The sequence below is a fragment of the Silurus meridionalis genome, chromosome 2 (genome assembly GCF_014805685.1).
Source record: "Silurus meridionalis isolate SWU-2019-XX chromosome 2, ASM1480568v1, whole genome shotgun sequence".
NCBI lineage: Eukaryota > Metazoa > Chordata > Actinopteri > Siluriformes > Siluridae > Silurus > Silurus meridionalis.
The window spans coordinates 14,415,640-14,438,885 of record NC_060885.1 but is presented as its reverse complement, the minus strand read 5'-3'; the positions used below and the strand labels follow the sequence as shown (position 1 = coordinate 14,438,885).

Here is a 23,246-nt window from a genome sequence, read left to right as displayed (position 1 = left end):
CCAAGTTTTTCTTTGGCCCCCACCTCGCACAAACAGTCTGCTCAGGTCAGGAGCACGCCTGAGCCTCACTACGTTGTCTTGAGTAGCCCTGACATGCCTAACTCACCAGCACAAGCCTTTTGATGCCAAGTGTGCAGCATTGATGTAGCTGAAGGAAGTACTTAAACGTGTACTTATGTGCGATCTCTCCTCGCTAAAACAGACCCCCCTGCTGCTCGCTTCCTGACCCTGCTACACCGCCCCGAGCTTATTCTGAAGTGTTGCTTGATGGGCTTTTCCTCCCTGACAGTGTTGCTTGAGAAGTGACGGAAGTGCTGTGAATCAGGTGACCCAGTGCCGAAGCAGCCCCCCATTAATAAAACCTGAATGTCGGGTTCACTCTCATCAGGCCAATGTGTTTTTTCTTTCCTTTAAACGTATCATTTATATATATATTCGGAACACCTATACACATGCTCATTCATGCAGTTATCCAATCAGCCGGCCATGTGGCAGCAGCTCATGCAGAAAATCATCTAGATACAGATAAACTGCTTCAGCTCATTTCTGCACCAAACTTGAAAATGATGTGGCATGATTGTTTAAGCCAGACAGGCTGGTTTGAGTAATTCCGAAACTGTTGGTCTCATGTAAATTGTGTGTGATGTGTACATAAAGGACAAAGCATTTGAATTTGCTTTTGGCTCCCATTCCTTGTGCAAATCAGAGAGAGAAGCAGTTTAAAAGTGCAGCTCACCCCTGATGATTATATTGTTTGCAAAGCTACCTTAACACATTCTCAAAGTCAATTATGCATATTTTTGTTTCCTGAAATGATGCCCAGATTGCATGCTGTTCACCAGGGCATGTGTGCATGCTACGTGCAGAAGTACAGTACACATGCACATTTTTAGATGGCTTGCTGCCCTCCGGCACAAGGCTACAAGTCCTCTATTTCCTGTTTACAATGTACGAGGTTTCCTGTTCTCAGTGTCTCTCTGCTGGTTGATCTTGTGGTTTTGCAGAGATGCTCTGGACAGGCCCCTGTGCAAAAATGAAACACTGATCTTTGTTGAGCTTTTGCAATAATCTAATGCGGTTAAATAATTTTTTCTGGTTTAGTCATTATTAATATACTTTTTTCCTCTCTTTGTCATAGGTTCGAAGAAATACGCAAGAAGTTTAATGTGGAGTACCATGCTGGTGGCGCTACCCAGAACTCAGTGAAAATTGCCCAGGTTTGTTTTTCATTCTTTAAATAAAAAAATAAAAAAAATAATTAAAACCTGTCGGTAACAGTGCCGTTTCTGTGAGACGATTCGGCCATGCCACAGTTCCTCGAATAAAACAGGAACCCGGGTTCTTGAGTTCACAGCTATGTTGATCTAACTGTGGTGACTGGAGCCTGTCTGAGGCAATCTACAGAGATTATCTTATTGAGGCAATATGTGTGGTTAGTGATTACTGACAGCCCTTTTACTTTGAAATAGAAGCTTCCTAAAACCCTTCCTGAGAATGTAATGATGGAAGCTGTTAGAGAATTACGGCTAGTACATGATAAATTGATTTTAAGGTGTAAGGTGTAGTTAAGTCACCTATTTAAATCCTCAGCGAGGCCATCACATTAACCGCAGAAGCCGAAAAACTCTCCAGGCTCATTCAGCTTGAAGTTCATCTCCATGTAAAGGCTTTTTCAGAGTAATGACTGAAATGCTTTCATTTCCCTGGTGACCCATCAGTGCTGTTAGAGCACAAAGAAGCAGAAAACTATGCAGAGCGAAACTGATACTCTGATACTGGGTTGGCTGTGATTTGGTTTTTGTTTGTTTGTTTGTTTGTTTTTGTTCTTCAACACAAGGTGCAAACACTCTTGCAATCCACATTATTTCAGGTGGCTGACAAACTGTGCTCTGAACTTGTCTCCGTTCTGCATAACTCAAAATGTTCAATGTTGCTAAGGAGAAATGTTTCATTGGCATCCTTGTGACACTGACTCTGATCCAAATGCGGTGATGAATTGCAACTCAAAGCCATTTTCTCCCAATGTACGCCTCGTCCTGAAACGAAACGGTCGTCGTTTGGCCACCAGCCAGAAAATGCAACTGCACTTTCATTACTTTATTGCTTGAAGCTTTACTCCTGTTAAGCACATTTGTTATGACCAGACATGGTCTCATCGAAGGACAGACAGGACCAATTCTTTATTTAAGCTGCTCTTGTGCCAGTGTTCATTTGCCTAAGTGGATTTAGATTGAATGAGCTTTGGATTGTACCTGTCCTGTCAGACACCGTAACAGCCACTGAAGCTGATTAGAACAATGTTTTCGTCAAAATGCTGAGTGGCTCGACACAAAAGTCTGTTCATGAAGAGATTGCGTTTTAAATTCTGACAATGCCACAGCCATCAAGACCTTGCCAGAAAAGAAAAGTTAGAAGCACACATTATGTGATCTCTTTGTATGGTGTACACTTATAATTTCCCTTCACTGGAACTAAAGCACAATTCTGCAAAGGTCAGAGTGGAAGAAATCTAATGGCCTGCACGGACCCCTGACCTCAACCCCACTAAACACTTTTGGGATCAACTGGAATATTGACTGTACCTCTTGCTCCTTTTCGCCTAAAAGCAGTGCCTGATCTGTTGAATGAGCACATTCCCATAGCTACGATTCATTATCCATTATCAGGTGTCTACAAACTTTTTGCCCTGATAGTATATTATAGTGCAGTCCTGGCTGATGGGGGAGAAATGGCAATTGACCAAAATGGGGAGAAAATACTTAACTGTTGCTCATTTAGAGGTTTGCATTTGGATATTGAGCAACAGTTGAAGTAGAGGTTTAGAAGAAATCTGGAGAGCCAGGAGCCATGTAACAGTGTGTGTGTGTGTGTGTCTATGTTGTAGAAAACGAGAGCTTTCGATTGATGGGCTCCTGTCTGAGCACACATCAAAGCATCGGGTGAAGATGAGGTGCTCAATCAAAGCTTTTAGGGCAAAAAACAGGCAGCAAAAGATGAGTTGCATTCTGCTCCTGTTACCTGCACAAGACTTTTACCCTACAAAATCCATTTACCCTAAAAAACTGCATAATATATGCAAACCACCTGTTTGAAGAAAAATTTTTATAATCAAAGATTATACCATTTTCCACTGACAATACAATTAATTGTCATTGGGTTATTTTTAATAATTATGATTTTTTTTTAATTAACATTTATAATCAAATATATATATAATATATATTGTGTGTGTGTGTGTGTGTGTGTGTGTGTGTGTGTATATATATGTATATATATATATATATATATATATATATATATATATATATATATATATATATATATATATATATATATATATATACACACACACACACACACACACATACAAAACAACTCGATAAATATAAAAACATTGAAAATAAATAATACAAAAAAAACCCTCTGGCTGTGCTTCACAGACCCCTGGGTGTTCCTGGACCCCACTTGAGAAGTACTTCTCTAAAGAACTCTACAGAAGGGCACACAGGAAGCCCATCAAACATATTATAGCAGCATACTTGGACATATTTAGCCCGATCTGTACCTTAACACACCCATGTCCACTTGCATTAGATGTGTTCAAGCGAAGCATATCGGACACGGGTGCTTCATGACCAGGCTTCTGATTTGCTGGTTTAAAGCATTTTTATCTTGTAACCCACGCTTGTTCTCTGCTGCACAGACTTAAAAAAAACCTCCCATTTTTATTTGATTTTATTAATAGCAGAGCTTTAAACCCTTCTGTTTTACCCTTTGATGTCCCTGAATTGGTGAGTCCATATGTGAGAGAGATGTAGTTTTATTCTGACGTTGCCCTCTCATGCCCTCGAGGGCCAGAGCAGATGAAGGCTCCCACCTGCCAGGAGGAACGTTCTCCCATTCTCTTTAAGCAGTGCAGCAAAGGGAACGCAAGCACTGTTCTGGAGCCCTGAACATCAAAGCACGGACAGTGAATTGCCAAGCACTCTTCGACCAGTTCTGTTACGTGTGCACACACTCTACACACTCCTAGTGGGGCCTTCAAACGGCCGAGTGTAAAAACAGAGACCTACTGATACCTGGTACCAGAACGCACCAAAAATATGTGCAGCAGTTTCTAGAAAGTTCATTTTACTTCATTTCTCTGTGAGGAGTTTTTTTATATATATATTTCTTTAAAGGTGTGTTTCAACCTCATCTTTATCTGTAACATATGTGACCTTGCCACAGACAACAGTTTACAATACAATACAAACTTCCATTAAAAGTGAGCTTCTGATTAATGGCTTTCTGTTCTTTTTTCCTAAGGGCACTTGTTAGCGCAGTCAATAAACGTTTATTTGAAGCGCATAAAAACGTGTTTTCTGTAGAACACTTTCATAAATTCTGCAGTCAAGTATTTGGAAATTAAGCTCCACTATTCTTTTTAAAGGTCCGTTTAGAGATGGTACTACTTCTTCAGAGGAAATCGTTTGTGCTTAGGCATTGCCAAGGGAAACTCTGAATTACACCCATGCTGAAAAATGTAATAAAACACATACATAATAGCTTTGGGTATGGATTTCTCTCGCGTGTTTCATCTTCAACCTTTTATTAGTGGAACGCAAGACTTGTATGTTTGAATACAGTTGTGCGTTTTAAATGCTTAGTGTTTAACAAATGAGGAATAAAACATACCTGACTGTGATTTTAGTAGAAAAGAAACAGGAGGTTGTGCATTTGACAGTTATTACAATTTTATAGATTTTTTTTTACTGCTTATAGTATGTATGTATGTATATAGCATTTAATGTTGTACACTGAGACAAATTAGTTAGTGACCACTTATGTTGTAGACGCTTCAAACTGTCATTCATGTGCCAGTCGTGATCTTTTGTCCCGAAGACTTTCCTGTGGTGGAAAACCTCCTGACCGTTACAAAGCGCTGACACCCAGGACACCTTTCATTAATGTTATATTAACAGAAAACCTCACTATAGTTGCACCTATAGGTTTTATTTATTAAATAACAGCACTGTTTTCTATTCGGGTTGTTATTATTGTTAGGCCGGGGTTATGTAGGTCATCCACCAAGTCAAGACGTGTAAATGAGCAGTTGCCATAGAAACAATAACATGTCAGAGTTTCATATGAACCATTTAAATGAAAGACGTGGTGTTCTAGATGATAATTCTATGCTTGAGTTAGTTGTAAAGATGCAATAGCCAAAGATTTGGTGGAAAAATGTGAAATAATTCTTTAAAAATGTAAAACAATACTTACATGCATGTTTAATTGGTGCTATTGGTACGTCTTGAACTATTTCATATTTTGAGAAGAATGTTTAAAATTTCTTCTTCTATCTTTAAAAATAAATAGGTAGGAACTAGTCTTTTCATAGAGCTATAGAGGTTTATGAGTGCACTTCATAGGGTTAAGAAGGACATTAGCTTTAATTTGCTGTATAAAATCACCTGCATTAATTCCATGACTTTTAATTTACACTAAAAAGTGCTTAAAATATTGGGAATGCAAGAAATTGGGTTTGCAGTGGGCATATAGTGTAGAACTCAACAGATATTCGTATTAATAGTTATATTTCTCTAATGATGGTTGAATGCTTAATTAAACATTGAATGGCAGTTTTCAAAGTTTTTGTCGTTAAACTTTTACACATTTTTATACTTGTTACTATCTTTTTTTAGAGTTTTGTGAGGCTCACCATTTGGCGTAGCTTGCTCTGGGTGAAGGGGACAGAGTGCATCACGCTTGTGTAATTAAAACATTTTGGCAATGTTTAGACCAGTAAATTACTGAGAAACAGCTGACTCGCTCGCCAAATGAATTCAGCCTGTTGCTCATTTTAATTATTCAGCATCTTTACATCATTTCTGGTCTTTTTTCAGAGATCTCTTGCACCTAGACAGGCACCTTAGGAGTTGGTTTTAACAAGCTGCCTACAGAGATTTATTTTTTAACTTGTATTTTTTTTAAACTTACTTTTATTCTCGGCCATTTATGCTCTTTTTTTTTGCAAGCCGTCATTGGCCCATGTTTTCTTTGCAGATTATTTTCAAGAGTAAGAAAGGGGGCCCAACCTTGGAATCAAGCTGGACTTTTTTTTTTTTTTGTATTTTTATTAGAAACACATGTGCACTGTGTAGTTGGAGCTCCTCTATGCAGAAAATCACTTAACTGTCTTCAGCACGCTGTGGCCTTTCCCAGTTCAGATTTTTTTGCATGGAAACTTAAATTGGGGAAAAGTTGGTGTCTAAGAAGACAAAAACGTTCCATGACCTCATGTTTGACTTGGTGTTTTGGCTTTCATTTAAATGAGGCCCAAAGTTCAATCAACCTACTTGATTGATAGATTATATCTTTTTCCACCCCTTTGGACCACAGACTTGTTGCCAGTGAGACTTGAGAGAAATGGCAAATGTTAGACATTGTATTAGACGTTGCCTGGGCGCGAGAGGAAATTTCAGTGGAAAGCCGGGGAAATTCATGAACCTCTGAAGTCAATTTGGCCCCTGAGATCCTATAAACAAGAGGCCTAGCAGGGAACCCTAAACTCTTGTGGTGAATGGCAACAACATCTGTGTCCTATATTCACTGCTGCACATAAGAGAAAGTCAGCGATTGTCTTGATATTTTGCTGTCTGACAGTATTTCAGACAAAACTGCAGGTTTATTAGGTGCGTTTGTGTGCGCGTGTGTGTGTGTGTCTTTGTGTATGTGTGTGTCTTTGTGTGAGAAACCGCTACCTGGTTCTCTTCACAATAGGGCTTTACAGAATGCGTGTGTAGCTGTAGCGAAGTGCAGTGGCTGATTAATGGCTGTGACATTGCTGCAGGTAAAGAGGCGGATGTAATTTGCAGCGTGAGGCTGAAGTCCAGCTCTGTCGTTAAGCACGTTCTTCCACTCCTCAGACACGAGGTTAATTGAACGTTACCGTTAAAAAGCCACTGCAGGTTTTTAGGCGGCTCAGTTGCTGAGAACTGTTTATTTCCATTCGAAGGAGGGGAAAAGGGTCACAGACAATTAAGCCCCTTCAAAAAGTGAAGGGGTTACACACATGCCTGTGCCTTTGTCCACACCTTTGCATTCCACTTGAGCAGTGGAGCGGTAGCCATTTCCGTCTGCTGCACTGAGCAGACCAACAGGTTACAGGTTACACCTAGATGTTATGTGTGATTTCTCATCACACCTTTTCCTCTTCCATCTCTATCTCTCTCTCTCACTTTCTTTCTCACACACTTTTTTTCTCTGTCACTTTCTTGTCAGTTTTTTTATTTACTTCACAAACCAGGGTGGAGTATCCTTTTGGCGTGGTTGGTTGCACACAGGCCTGTCTAAACTCGGAGCACACTCTATAATACTTTAGCTAATATTTTCCCACTGTTTCCCATGCAAGTGTGAGCAAACACACTTAAAAAGCACCAGCTCTAATCTGAAGTTGTACCAATCCTCAGGTCTCCCAGATTCCCCTCCAAGCACTCTCCTGACCTCTTCATTTGAAAGGCCGCTCGAAGCACCCCGGTTTCACCACCTCAACATGTTTTATGTGATATATAAATCCACAGTGTACAATATGTCCTGATTATTAGAGTATGTCTTTAACAGTTCAGTTATGGATGAAAAATTGCTGCATTGTCATACACTTACAGCATTCCAGCACACACTTGGCATTCACGCTCTCCAAGTATATGTCTTCAATAATGGTGCTGTGTTCCACGTACCTTGGATGTGAGGAATTGGAACTATGTCTTTTTCAAGCTCAAAGTAGGACAAAACACAATGAATGCCTCTATGCTTTAATTTTGTTGACTACAGCCTATATATATATAATATATATATGAGCAGCCATGCTGGTGAATGACATCATGCACTGAACTTGTTGAGAAGACCATTCTGAGGGAATTCCAAGTTAGATGTTTGGTATTTTGTAGTCATTAGATTTAATTGAACGTATTATAACACCCACCAGCAACCAGACATGTCTGATACCTTACTTTGAGTTGTCAGCAACTATGTACTGTAGTCCAGCTTTTTCTTAGCAGCAGTTTGTCTACTTCCCTCTTCCTTGCCCATGAATTAAAAAAATAATAATTACCATACAACCAACAGTGACCAGATATTTGGGTACTTACTCTAACATTGTAGTGGCACGATGGTCTACGTTGTGGTGGTTGTCAACTCAGCGCTTTTCACAATGAACATTGTCTCAAAGCAGCTTTCGAATTTAAGAATTTAAGTGAACTATGAGTATTTATCCCTGATGAGCAGATGTTATGAGGAAGAAACCTTGAGAGGAACCGGACTCAGAAGGGGAACCCATCCTCATTTGAGTGATATCAAGAGTTGTTATAAGTCTTAAAGTCCAAAACACCAGGGAGTGAGAACTACCACTAATACCAGAATTTAAGATTGTGAGTAATGTCCTTTCTACAGTCCTCTAGAGTCAGTTGACATTATGGAATCAGGAGCTACTGAGCAATTCATAAAATAGCTCAACATTTGAAATCATCATCATCAGATCTAACACCAGCTTCTCCATTGTATGAGGATTTCTTGTTTAGCAGCATTTCTAAGATTTTCTCTGTGTTAAAAACATTTGTTTTCTATTTTTTTAATAGAACATGTTTGTTAGAAGATATCTTGGGTAGGTGCAAGCAAGAAATATGTAGTGAGTGGGTGAGATTTGGTCAAGTAGTGGAGGAATGGGGTAAAAAAAAAAGTTCTGTGCAAACCTTTTAATCTTTTATATCAGTTTAATCTTGAGCTCTCAATTAGTATTATTACTATAATTATTAATAAAAATTAACAAGATTTAAATTCACATTATAACTTTATAGCTGCCATTACAGTGATTTTGATTACTGTAAAATTGTTTGTAACTACAAATGTATGTTTATGTAGCACTTTTTTGTGTCTACTTTGAGAAATCTGCAGTGGAAGTTTGATTTATTACACCCATTTGGTAGATTTTATACTATTGTGTGGTCTGTAGTAACTTCTATTTATTAAACAGTGAGTAGAAGGAAACTTGGTAATACTTAATACTTAAAAGTCAAATAATACTTAGTCGACTGCAGATCTGTGGTTAGAAAACGAAACTTGCACTCAACTCGCTCGTACCAGCACAACACACCCTTTCATGTCCGTGTCTCTGTTGTAAAAATGGTTTATACATAAAAATCATATTTGGGTTTTATGTTGGATCTTCTTCTTTCCATAGAGAAAGTTGTTGACAAACTCTGTACAGAAACATGTGGGCTACAGTCAGTAATTGTAGACTTACAAAAAAGTGCTCATTCAGGGAAGGTAGATCTGAGAAAACTGCTTACACTGCATTCCAGATCCTAATCAGGGTCAAACTAAACAAAATGCCCAATTCCAATCTCATCAATCTTCATGTGTAAACTGGAATATTTATAACCCTAGCTATGTTGAATGTTATAATAATAATACATGCCTATGAAAAAGAAGTTAGTATGGTTGCGTGGTGCTTAATAAAATCTTGATCACACACTGTAATTAGTAATTAAGTTTATAAGTAAACCTAATGCATCCTCAATCTTTAGGTGCTGGACAAGTTGAGGACATGATTGTTATTGCTGATTGGGTATGCTTTTTTTCCTTTCTTCTTCACAGAGTAGAGTGTGTTCTGCTACTATGTTATCAAGCGATCACTGTTTCCAATTTATGACATTTGATGACTGGAAAAAAAAACCTAAGCTGTGTGTAACTTATATTTAGTGTCTGAGTGTGTGTATGTGTAATAAAAAAAAAAAGAAAAAGAAAAAAGTTATTTTATTTTATTTATAAAATTATTTATAATTAATTAATTAAAAATATATATATTTGTATATTTACACATGTTTATATATATTTACTGTATATTATGCGAAATTCACAGTTCAGCACGTACCTCGGTTTTTAAGTTACGGTTGGCAGGAAGAAATGCATAAAGTTGCTTTTTTATTGATTGATTTTTGTTAACACAGTTTATTATTATGTAACATTTTATTATCATTAACATTTAAACAGTTTATATTTTTTTTAAACAATTTTCAAGAACATGCCTGCTTGGTTAAATCATATATAAATGTATCTTTTATAACAATAAAATAGATTGAATCAAATATATGCAATGCACTTTTTTATTATGTTGATTAAATTAAGTAATCAGTTAAATAGAAAATAATTAAGTTGATTAAATAAAGTTAAAAAAATGGATTTAAATAGTTTCCATTTGTTAGATCCTGTTTGAGTAATACAGTGTGTTTTACATTTAATATAAAAATTTCTAAATATATGATCTACTTTTACTGTTTTACTTATTTTAGCAACAAATGCCTTTATTCCTTATATCCTTTATTCATTCATTCCCTCGATATGTGGAATTGACAAGATTTTCTTCTTTTAAGAGAAATTATTGATGCTGGACATAAAACGCTAGATAATCCATAGCATTAGCCACTAGCCACTTCCTGGTTAACGGCTAATGCTAGCACTATAGATTCTAGTTTATTTTTTATACCCTGGACATTGTTGTGTATGTTTTCAAGTTTGATGATGATGATGATGATGATGATGATAAAAGAAATGCACTCAAAGTGCGAGGTGGAGACTAAACAAACTTGCGGTCCGCCACTTATGTTCCATTTGGTACACATGTGCCCTGTACCGTTACACCTTTAATACGCGTGTGTGTGTGTGTGTGTGTGTGTGTGTGTGTGTGTGTGTGTGTGTGTGTGTGTAAACCTGGGAATTATTTTCACAAACTTTAGTTGCCCATCCTCCTTCTGTTTGTACATAAAGTCTGCTGTATTGCTGTGTATTGTCATAGCGAATGCTAGCACAGATATATTCAGTGTAACTGTATTAATGCAGTGTCAGTGGGAATGAGAAATGAGGGTGCAGTGCTGGACTTTTGCTGTAGCTTTGAAGGTGTTGATTAATTGATGAAGCTGACACTTGCTCCTCCCTTGAAATTAGACTCTGCTTCCTTGTTAGTACAGCGTGCCATTTAAGCCTCCTGCTCCAGTGTGTGACATTTATACTACACAATATGTTACAGTATTGTTGCAAAGGCCGTAGAGATGATTCAAGCCTGAAGCCACTGCTAAAAGGTCGAAGGCAGTGACACGCACATACGCACACCCGCAACAACGGGGTGTATTTATAGACGCAGTCGTTCGGATGTGACAAATGGTGATGAACGCAGAACTCTTGGATCCTTCCAGCACTTAGTGTTACGTGACATAGCGAAGGTGACGCTTCCCCCGCATTATGAATAATGATTAACTGCAGGCAACCGCCAAGAAGGGCTTGGTGGGGGGAAGATATAAATAGACTCTGTCTTTTGTTCATGCGCTTCTCAAACGTGCTAAAGAGCGGGCTGATTCTGGAGGAGGAAGCAATGAGGCATGAAGAATATGGCAGAAAAAGCCTTTATTTCTCTCTGTGTTACTAACAAACCCACAGTGAGACACTTGTCGCTAATCATTTGCATGCCACGAGCATGCTCAGATGTGCAGTAATGGTTGACCCTTTATGTGCTTTTGGACTGAGGTTCTATGAATGAAACGTGGGAATTTTGCGGAAAAAAAAGCCATGCAGCATCACAGCATCCAGCTCCATGTTTTACTGACGGTGAGATGTACAGGCCGGGGTTCTCAGTTTTCAGCTATCTCCTAAAACTGATTATAGATGGAGACTTCACACCCTCAGACGGCATGTAGTTTATTGCATTGGACATATAGAAAATAACACTGGCGTATATAATGGGATAATGGTCTTCTATCATCAAAATGAATACTGCTAATGAGCTTTTATATATTTTTTTATTTGCATATTTTTTTGTTCCCAGAGCTGAAAAGGAGCTCATAGTATTTTAATGACAGGTTGATCTAGGAAATTAGATAAGCTTTTATTTTAATTGGAGCACGAACCAAGTCGTGCGTTTCTCAATATAAGCAACTCTAGAGTCGATCAATGGGCTTAGTTACTGGTAATGTGGTCGTAATTCTCACTACTCTCTTCGTCAAATTGACTGCAGCTCTAAGTCTTAATTAAAGCACTTTTTCATTTAAGATCAGAGCTGCACAAGTGCAATTTGTGGTTGAGCTCTGATCCAGTCGAATGATAATAAATGGGAGGGAAAAAAGGCCCTGCATCATGCACCTGGGATGGGGGGGGTCGGGGTGGTATCGGCGTCATGACTAAAGCGCCGATAACACGCTGGATACTCATAGTCTCTCGGCTGTGTACATTTCTATATCACTCAATTTACTCCCAGAGATGCACTTATAGCCAGTGGGGAGATGAGCAGATTGGATAGTCATTCGTAAGTATGCACTGAGATGTTTGTTGATTAACATTACTGGCTCTAGGGAGCTGGCAGAGCTTGATTTGTATCATCTCCCTCCCAATGATTTGAATTTAGATTGAATGAGACATATTGGCACGAAATGTGGGCGCCTTGTGTCCCCAGGGTGCGTGTTCGCTCTTACACACACACACACACACACACACACACACACACACACACACACACACACACACACACACACACACACACACACACACACACACACACATATATATATATATATATATATATATATATATATATATATATATATATATATATACCTATTAAAATGTACCTATTTCTTTTGTTTTTGACAGCATCTGCCATGTGCTTGATCCAGCTCTGGTCTTGTCCTTCGGTTTTTGATATGCTTGGTCCTGTTTCTCTCTGAGGAGCCTTGCAGCCTGGCTCGCGATATTCATGACTCTTATAACTGAAGCACTAATAAAGCTGTTGATTTGGCCTCAGGATGGCTTCCTGATATAGTACAGACTGTCTTTTCGAAATCCTATTATCAGTGTTGGATTTTTAATTTTTTTCCTCTTTCCACGTTCAGGACATTGTCCAGGAAATGAGTCATTTCCCTCCTGTTTGGTTATCCATGACAATGCGAACGGTCTTGGACCTTTTTGGAATGTCATCCATCACAATGACAGGACTTTTTCCCTCCATTAGCGTCATTATGTTGGTGGAAGAACACGCTTTGCTACTAGATCTTTACAGAAAACCCAGAATGCATTTTGTCACACATAAAAAATGCTCTAGGAGCAAGTCAGCATTTGACTTGACAACCGTGTAGGACTCTGTAGCGTCAGCGCACTCCCAACCTCTGTTATCATGTTTACATATCTCTGGGTGGTTCTTTACCCACTCCTGAGGAACAACCCATAACGAATTGATGACTGATGTCAACATAGAATGAGCTACAGTTACACAAGAAGTCATCCTTTAGGGCAGTCCTGCTGTCTGACTCATTTTCCCTTTAAACTCTGCTGATTTACTGGTGGGAACGCTTTGTATTCCGGGCATGTGTTTGCACTTTTACAGATGATGTCTCGAAGCGCTCCGAGAGAAGCAGAAGATGGAAATTAAATTTGTATTCTGTGTGAAAATCAGTGGAGTAACAGGAATGAAAGATCTCAACTAACGACCCTGAAATTCTAGATCGAGTCATATTGATGCAATGGCTGTTAGTCCTGTCCACATTTAGCTGCTTAGATTGTTAGGACTATTACATGCTATCAGCACTGAAACGTTACAATTCCCATCGATCATCCACATCGAAGATAACTGACACCTGTCGTGAACCGATTAAATTTGAAAGTAAGAGCGTTTAAAAATCTAGCGCATGAAACTTCTGCATCTACTTGACAGCTCGTCTTAGGGTGCAGGAGGGAAAAAAATGGGCTGTATAAATTTTGGATGATGAACAGACCCAGTATCTAGTAGTGCCAGTGCTGGTCTTTTAGTCTTCCTCCTGATCTCCCAAAGTGACAGCACGGGGGGAGTGTATGGAGGCGAGTGCGAATCTAAGTGTTGAGCGCCTGTGAAAAATGAATGGGAGGAAATGACAGGAGCCTGGTGACACACAGCAGGTGACAGACAAGATACTAACAGTCAGCTCCTTCCCATCGTACGCCTGCACCAGCTCCCTGCAGTGCAGCAGCCTGCCTGAGCTCACAGGGGCCTCCGATGTTGGAGAGAAGCTGCTATTTACTACCTGGTGTATCCTCACAAATAGGATGTTAGCCGCAACACTGTCTGACCAGGTGGATAGTCTGTGGCACTGTTGGAATGTGTGGGATTTCGCATCGTATGGTGAGAGGATTAGCGCTTCGATTTCCTGTCACATTAATCGTTGTTCATTTGTACAGGGATGCAAAATACTTGAGATATTGCACTTCTTTACTCTTTCATTTAGATATAATACTATATTATTTATCTAAGTATTATTTAATGGTGTGTATAATTTCCTTGGTGTGACTGAAACTAATCATACTCTTACTTCATTTAGATTTAAACCTTCATTGTACAAAAAATCTTTTCTCATTTAGCCAACGACTTTTTTTCACAATTCATTATTAAAGCATTAACTTAATCAATATGAAAAAGTGCCAGTTCATCATCTGCACTGACTTTCTCCTGCTTCACAATACAGCTAATATATGTTATATTAATAAGCACCCTGTTTGCACTATGGAATTTGATGATGTGTCCCTGTTCTATCTCAGTTAAACGCTACTTGAATTTGCAAAAACCGGTATAAAACAAGGGGTGGTTTTAAAACGATCAAATTTTGTTGCGAATTTGCGAGCATTAACTCACAATATGCAAATAACTAAAGCCTGCTGTCTTTGCTAATGGCGAATTTGACTAGCATCAGTTCCAACAGTTAATGTAGTTTGCAACTCAATTTTCAGCTAATGGTAAATAATTTCCATAATATTCTAATGAATGTATTAGCAAACTGTAATATTCATATTCAAATGACCAGCAAACCGAAATTGTTTGTTTTCAGGCAAAACATGTAGTTTCTTCAAACAGTTTAAGTAATAAGCAATAATTTAGGTTTCTCATGTAAAGATTACAAGAAATTTTTGTAATCAATTACAAATATTGTCTTTAATTTTTTTTTTTGTTTTGTTTACATAAGTGCAATTTAGTGTAACTAGCACATTATCTATACTTTTTTTAAACTAAAATGTTACATTTTCCACTTTAGAATTAATATAGCTCAATATTAATTATGAGAAATTATTAATATAAATATCGCACCAACTACCTTTTCACCCTTTGCCTTCATAAAAGCCGTGTTTTTCTTTGTTTGACTAGAAGAACAATAGAATAGAATAGCTTTTATTCTTCACATATACATTACAGCACACTAAATTTTCTTCTTTGCATATCCCAGCTTGCTTAGAAGCTTGGGTCAGAGCGCAGGGTCGGCCATGATACGGCACTCCTGGAGCACAGAGGGTTAAGGGCCCAAGAGTTGCAGCTTGGCGATACCGGAACCACCAAACTTCCGATCAGTAACCCAGCACCTTAACAACTGAGAAACTACTCCCCAGTGTATTATGCTTTCACAAAATGGTTAACATGTTTATCATTAACTTGAAATCCTCTCGACATCTACAAGCTGTGCAGATACATATGTAAGTATTGCTACTTGTGTATCTGCCACATAGGAATGGGTCCAGTATAACCTTACTAACTTGGATATTAGTAAGTGCTTTTCATATTAATTGTCTCTTGCACGCTTTGATTTGATGCATGCATGAATTTAGTTCAACCTAAAGATTTAGCATTGAGTGTTCAAGCTGGATTTAGTAAACCACAATGAGTGTGTGAGTGATTTAAGCACAAAAATTGAAGAGCTTTCTGTTTTCAGTAGATGACTGGAATGTACACGTCTTTGTTTAGGACACAAAATGAATTTTGTTTACCCGCAAATGCTCGGGTTCCTGCAGCGGAATGAGAAGCAGGCAGGAGCAGAAATCAAAGATGGCAAGACTTCGGTTTTCCTAGTTATTGAACGGACCACCACGGATGAATATTTCAGTCTGTTTTTAATCTTGGTAATAATCTCTGCGAGAGAGCTGGCTCCAGGGCGAAATTTACAGCTGCATTGCTGCAGATGACTTTCTGCTTGTCATTAAATGTGCTCAAACAAATCTCATCTCTGGACATCTTTTAAAGAGATTCATTATTTCTGTTACCCTTCAAGTGATTTTGTTGCTAATGTACTTGGAGCGACCTGGTTTGAACCTGCCATGTTTTGGGTTGTTTTGTGTCATCTGTGGCTCGGCTATAAATACTGGCCTACTTATAAATGTACTTTTCATGGTTACAGGACAAATCCCATTTCTCAAAAATCGTTGGAGGTAGCGACAAGGACAGTGGAAATGTTCTGTCTAGCATTTGTTGCAAAAAATAAACCCTAAACGCTTTGGGGATGTCGCAGAGTGCGATTAAATCCCTGTCAGGCACCACATTAGGATCCCATTGAAGGAGCAGAGTGATTGAGACGAGCATTTGACAGCAGGCTGAAATGTGTGCTGGACCTCACGGAGGGTTGTAACTCTTTCAAATGAGCAGTCAGTATCAGTTTTCCTGTTGCCGTTTGTCTGTACTGCTGTCCACTGTCGCATGCCTCACATATCCAAGAGTTACTGCGTCCACCTGCTCGGCGCAGTTTACGACCTCCAGCGCCTGGGATTCCACACGCCATTGCCGTTAACAAGCGTGAGAGAGTGTTTTGTTTAGATATGCGTCCAAGGGTTGGTTTGGTTCATATAGCGTTCAAATCTGCTTAACCGGTTTTGGCCTGTGCCACTTATTACGTAATCGCTGATTACGATTATTAAGGCTTATCACCATTAATCGTTGGAATCCCAGAACAGTGTATTCACATCATTTACAGGGGATTTTAGCGATACAGAGGGGACTACTAACATAAACCACCACCATACCATGTATAGTTTGTTTTACCTCAGGAGATGCCTGAAAGGAAAAAAAAAATTTCCACCTTTTCTAGCAAAGTTAGTGGACCTGGAAGCACATTTGCTTGTTGTAGCTTTTACTTTTTCCAAAAAGGAAAAAAAAAACGTTTCTAAATGGAGGCGTGGCTTATTATTAAGCATTTGTAGTTTTTTTCTGTATCTTTTGCATATGTACATTATTATGTTGTTTGGATGACATTTTCATGCAGTCACTATCCAAAATGTCCTAATTAGATTCGTTTCAATTAGATTAGATTAAATTCATCTTTATTGTCATTGTGCAAGGTACATGTACAGAGCCAATGAAATGCAGTTAGCATCTAACCAGAAGTGCATAAGTGGCCTATTTACAATAAATAGCAGTAAGATAGAGGGTATGAGATCCATATATACAGGGGTGAATGTGAATAATGTAGGTGCAGTAGGTAATAATATATGGCATATATGGTAATGTACAATATACTGTGCAAGAGTAGATAAGATGTATGATACAGTGTATATACAGTATAAATAAGGGTGGGATATACAGTAGTGCAACAATAAATGTGAGTTATGGACAGTGCAAATTGCAGAGGTGCGAGTGTTTAACTTTGCTATTTTGCTTCAATACATTTTAAGTACCTGTATTTCATCAAAATATTTTAAATAATAAAACATTTTTTGGAAAACATTTACTTCACTACATTCTTAATGTGTGATATCTTCTGCTACTTTATAGTGATTACATAAACTGGTTTTAAAGAGATCATCATTTCAAAGGTATATATTGTATAAATTATTTAAAAATAGTTGTCACTGAGCACCACTTTTACTTCTAAAATTTGGAGGGGAAATGTAAAAGGAGTGCATTTGTTTTGTACTTATTTTAACTGAAATAATATTTAAGAGGTTATTTGTGTTTTCACTCAAATAAAGGGATGGTGCACTTCATCTACTACTAGACGTAAATCTGATGATTGTGCTTTTAATTCTTTGGTAATAATGTGTGTGTATTCTTGCTCTAAAACTATTTTACATATTACTTCTGATGATTTGACATGAAGTAAGTCCTTCATAAAGATGTGTGACATGTCTGGCAGCGTTATGTAGATATTTGTTTTTTTTAATTAAGCTAGCTTCTAAAATATTCCAGAAAATCTTTTATTATCGAATTAGTATTTTATACTGAGCTTGATGATCATGTTGAAAACGTCTGTTTAGAATTCAAATGCATGTCTGCATGTTGATATAATTTGTGTGAATTACATCAACAGTGGAAGTGTTGGCTTAAGTTGCTGGGCCTTTGAACAAGGTCTTAACCCGCAAATGCTCAGGTGTATAAATGAGATTTGTAATTTGCTTTGGATAAATGCAATATGAAAAATGTCTGCTAAATGTAATGAATGTAAATGATATAAAGTTTTTTTAAATAGAATTTCATAGATAATAGAAATGCTCGAGTCAAGTTACATACAAAATTCAGACAACGTTGGAAAACATTGTTCATTTTCTACCTTAAGTGGTGTTAGTAGCCAAAGTAATGCTTTGTTCTAAGTCTGAAGGTGTGTAGGTGCTGAATTCAGTGTGGTGTTTGCCCACTAGAGTTTTAAAGCTTATTATATTTTCTCCACAACATTCCAACATCCGTTTTTTTTTTTTTTTTTTTTTTTTTTCCGTTCCCTCGCTCATTTTTTCTTTCTTTTCAAAATGCAGGAGCAGCAAACAAGCGTGCTGACAGGATCTGGGTGCTCCTCCTGAGCATAAGCTGTCAAGTTAATTGCAAGTTTTACAGGAGTGTTGCTGCTGCCTGCCATTAACTTGTGAACTGATCCATGGTGCCATTGTTTTGATTGGTATCATCCCAGGCAATTAGGGCTAAATTCCCCCTGACAATTAGATTATTTAATATCCTACTGTTAACTTTTAATAATCACCCTGCTCTTCTCTTTAGTCTGCTTTATGGACTGGACTTGCTGGTAAATTCATGCCTGGTTAGTTTGTACCAATAAACTCACTCAAAGTTGTATTTAATTAATTCTTTTTACCTGTTCGTGTCTCATTTGCGCATGTTTTGCATGCTGTTGATTTTACGTCTGAGTAGACATTTAAATTCTGAAGTCTTACAAGTGATTCTAGGAATTGTCTAATGAGAACAGATGTTTTTGGGCCCTCCTCTCCCTATTTCTATTCTATGCTCATCATTATTAATGCTGCCATGTGAGATTAATTAACTCATTAGCCAGTTCAGGCTTCATTCGACCTTTTCTTACTCCGATCTGCACAATTACGCGTGCATGCCAATAAAGAAACAGATTTTGAGATTCTCACTTTGTACAGCTGGGTAACAAATAAAAAAGAACTAAAGCCTCTGGAGCGATGAACACTGTTCTTTAAAAAGATATTCTCTCAGTTAGTGTTTTGATGATGAAGGCGGGTAAAGAAGACAGGATAATATGAAACCATATCTGGGTTTCGAACTGTAAACAGGAACCTGAGTTGTGAATGAAGAAATGGATTAATCTGGGAAATCATCTGAGATGCTTGTTTGGATTTGTTGTCTTTCAGCTGTGTATTGATTTCGATAGAATGCATGCGCTGAAATAAAAATGCTTTGTCGCTTGCTAGAGCGATTGTAAGAGAACTATGGCAGTAAAACGCTTTCCACACCATAACCAAGCCAAGATTCCGCTTATATTTGCAGAGCGTCTGTATTTCTTCAGAAGTCGTGTAAGTGGCGATTGTTTTATTAATTCGCCATTGGAGTGTTTATGTTTGGTTTCCTTTCGAAGGGGTCTTCTCTTAAACTAATTGATGCGGTTAATGCAACTGTGCATTGTGGTGTAGCGTCGCACCAGGAGGCCCAATATAGATAACAATACTGAGAGTATCAGTGTGCAGAGGAGGAGTTGTCTTACATGCTGCTTGTAGGGCCTCCCATAGAGACTCCGAACCTAATTAAAGAGAAGGCAGTGTGCCTTACAGCATTCTCCATAATTCATAAAAATCAGTGAGCCTGCCACGACTCCTGTCACACCTCAATACCTGTGTTTGTCCAAGTGACAAGGAGGAGGGGGCCGGGCATTAGACGCACGTCTGCGTGCTGTGGTTGCTAGAGGATCAGAGAGGCTGTGACGAAAACTGTTAGGGTCTGATAAGATTGTATGCTGGTGGAAAGCAGCTGTTCTGAGATCAGTGAAGGGCTGTCTCATGGGGCCTTTAGCAGCACTGCTGAGGAAGCAGGTCACCTCGTGACAAGCTGTACTCATGAGAGAGAGAGAGAGAGAGAGAGAGAGAGAGAGAGAGAGAGAGAGGTGGCAACACAAACCCGGAACAGGTGTTACCATGTTGTCTCCTTGTTTTGATGTATTGCTTGCTCTGCTTCCCCACTAGAAGTCATATTTATTTGCTCGAGAGAGTCTGCTGTTTCCCTGTATGTTTATAATATGTACGTAAAACTTTCAGCTCTGTTTCGTATTGTGTTATGAAAAGGTCAGGAACAGCCGAGTTTTCCAGTCTATTGACTTGTTCTTTGCAACCTCTGTAGCGCTCTAAAAAGTACAAGAGTTTATAAATTATTCAACTATCTTTTTTTTTTTTCCTTTTTCTTCCTCTTCTTCTTCTTATTCTTCTTCTGTCTCAACTTTACCATCTAAAATAGGCTGGCCCCTGTCTCATACATGTCGTCTCGGCTTTATTTCTCGAGCTAAAATTCTCCCAGCTCATAATATTTCAGTGCCACGATACATCAGGGACGTGTTTAATTCTAAAAGCAGCCACATGGCTAAAAGCGGTGCGCTCGAGTACACACATTTATGAGGTCGAGTACACACACTCGTTTAATTACTCGATCTGATTATTGAGTTCAACAACTTTATATTTAATAAATGTGGCTGTTTGCGGTCTGTTTTACAGTCGGAACAGATCCTCCCTGAACCCTGGGGGTACTTACCGCTTAAAAAAGAGCAGTCGAGGAGTCTTTTGAAAGTGTCTGGGAGTGTGCTGGAGTTGTGCCAGTGCAGAGTCAGTGTGTATTATTTTGAGGTGGGTGTAACTTCCCTGTGCCAGTCATGGGCGCTGGTGTTGGGAGGCCCAGATTCCTGTGGCGGCCAGCTGTTTTGCGCCTTTCTTTTAAAGAAAAAACATCTACAGGAGGTACAGACGAGGGGTTTGTAATCATTAACACATGAACCTAACACAAATACTCAGCGGGGAGGTGGAATGAGAAAGCGATGAATTCTATTGAGAATTGATGACAATTATTAACATTAATAATTAGGATTCCCTGTTGGTGGCACATGGATTTATAGAGGCAGGGGAGGAGTTTTATAATACAGCGGTTTAAACGTTGCCCCTAGGTGGCTGCCGGAGAGAGAAACGCGTGCTGTTAAACCCCGATGTCACACTTTTGACTAAAAGAGGAAAAGTGACGGGCTTTAGCGCTGTAATTAATCTCAACTTTGATTTGTGGTGCCTGTGCACGAACGTTATTCCAGGCAACAGCTGAGGCCTTTACATGAAATCATTTTAATTATGGAAGCCAGTTCTCCCAACAGGGGTTTTAACATGCGGGTAATTTTCTTTTGTTTGTTTGTTTGTTTTTTGTTTTTTTGTGAAACGTAATTCAATCTTGAATCACTCTGATTGTTAATTATCGGTCACATTTTTCGCCTGGCTGTAGGAGACTCCTGAATAAATATTTAATCATTTTTTTCCTCCCACTTATATTCATAAATGAGTTCTTTTGGAAGGATGTCTCTTGATTGGTAATAGTAGTGCTCATGGTTATAACTGTGCATCTGTATATCTGTTATTGCGACTTATTTTTATTTTGAAAAGATTTTTAGCTCCACTGAATGTTTTTACACGAACATTGAGGATAAACTGATTGAAATATGTAACTTCCCACTGCTGAAAGAATTCTTACAATCAGTGATTTTCATTTGCACTTGACAACGATATTTATTGCACGTAATTGCTTTTTTTTATTGTCATAATTTAAACAAGTTAGTGGTTTAAATCGCCATAACTCAAATCAGGACTAATCATTGAAGCGTATGGCAGTAAATCACACACGGGCAACCTATACGCATACCAACTGATGAGGGTTTTGTAAGTTTCATGAAAGTCCATATGCTCCCACCCATGTAGAAGAAAAAAAAAAAAAAAAAAAAAGCCCACATTATTTGTTGGGTTTTGCGTGATCCCAGGCCAAATGTTCACTTTTACATCACTGTTCTTATGTTTTAAATCTTTCACCTGAAAGGCTGTCAGTGCATCCGAGGATAAATATTCAGCAAGACCTCGTTCTCTTTCCCGTAAATGTACCAGGACTTGTCTTAATCAATTCCTGCATTTATCTTTCTGGGATTTCTGGAAAAACTGTGTTCGTATTGACCCCCTTTTCTGATTGATTAGCATTAAATTCCAGAGTAGAAGGGCTGTGTTGAAGAGGCCTGTTCCTTGTTGGGTTTCATTTTTTTTTTGTTTTTTTAACACTGTTGGAAAGAACTTTGCAGAACCAGCACTATGGAAAAAAAATGTCAGTTGTTAGTTATGCTTAAGCGTTCAGTAGACTTGACCACAGCTCTGTTAAAGTGAATAAAGATATTTGTGGTGAATGAGCGGTTCAGAGAGTAATGTGTTCGTTTCACTGAAAGAGAGCCAAGGAAAAGCAGAGTTACAGTGATACAGGCCTGCGCTTTCAGGCCCGTGTGTAAAAGCAATTAGTGTTGGGCGGCTCACAGGTTCACCAGTCCCAGGTGTCTGAGAGAATTTTCTTTGCTCAGAGGCTGAAGAGGAGAAGGGGGGAAAATTAGGAGACGAGAGGCATGGAGGAGCGGAATCTTCTCTGTGTTTGCAGAGCGCTGCCACTCAGCTGCGCTCGGCCTGCCAAAGTCAACAGGGTCTGGTTGTGGCGAGACAAATTTGCCAGCATTAGCTTAGAATGAAAAGCTCATTTATCCCAGATGACCTTCTCAACGTATTTCTCAGGCAGTTCTGTCGATGCACGGCTTCCCTCCTGCATCTCTCCCTCTGGTTTTTATAGACACTAAAACTTCTGGAAACTCATGGAGGGGGTTAGTGAGAGTGGGTTGGAGGGATTTGGGAAAGTGGGGAAGTAGGAAAAAAAGAGAAAAAACAGGATTTTGGTAAGGGAAGAAAGCAAGGGGATGAGAACGCAGGAATGATCTGCAGCTCAGGTGCCATAGCTCGATAAATCAGCTAAAGCTCCAAGGGCTGTGGGATAATTGAATTGTTTTGGTACGGTTGTCCTGAAGTAAAATGTGTGTTAAATGTGAAGGGTCTCTCTCTCTCTCTTTTTCTTTCGCCATTTCTCTGTTTGTTCACTTTTTTTAATGGGTGCGGTAGATGGGATGAAATCGGATCCAGTGTTTGGCTGAAGGGAA

At 38.7% G+C, this 23,246-nt stretch overlaps 1 protein-coding gene across 2 annotated transcripts in view; it reads left to right on the top strand.

The window, feature by feature from the left end:
• adka (adenosine kinase a) overlaps positions 1-23,246 on the top strand; it is a 138,201-nt gene that overhangs the window by 34,206 nt on the left and 80,749 nt on the right. For both annotated transcript variants that reach the window (XM_046870456.1, XM_046870467.1), the window contains exon 4: positions 1,139-1,217. In XM_046870456.1, the coding sequence (XP_046726412.1) occupies positions 1,139-1,217 (79 nt within the window). The remainder of the gene's footprint in view (positions 1-1,138; positions 1,218-23,246) is intronic.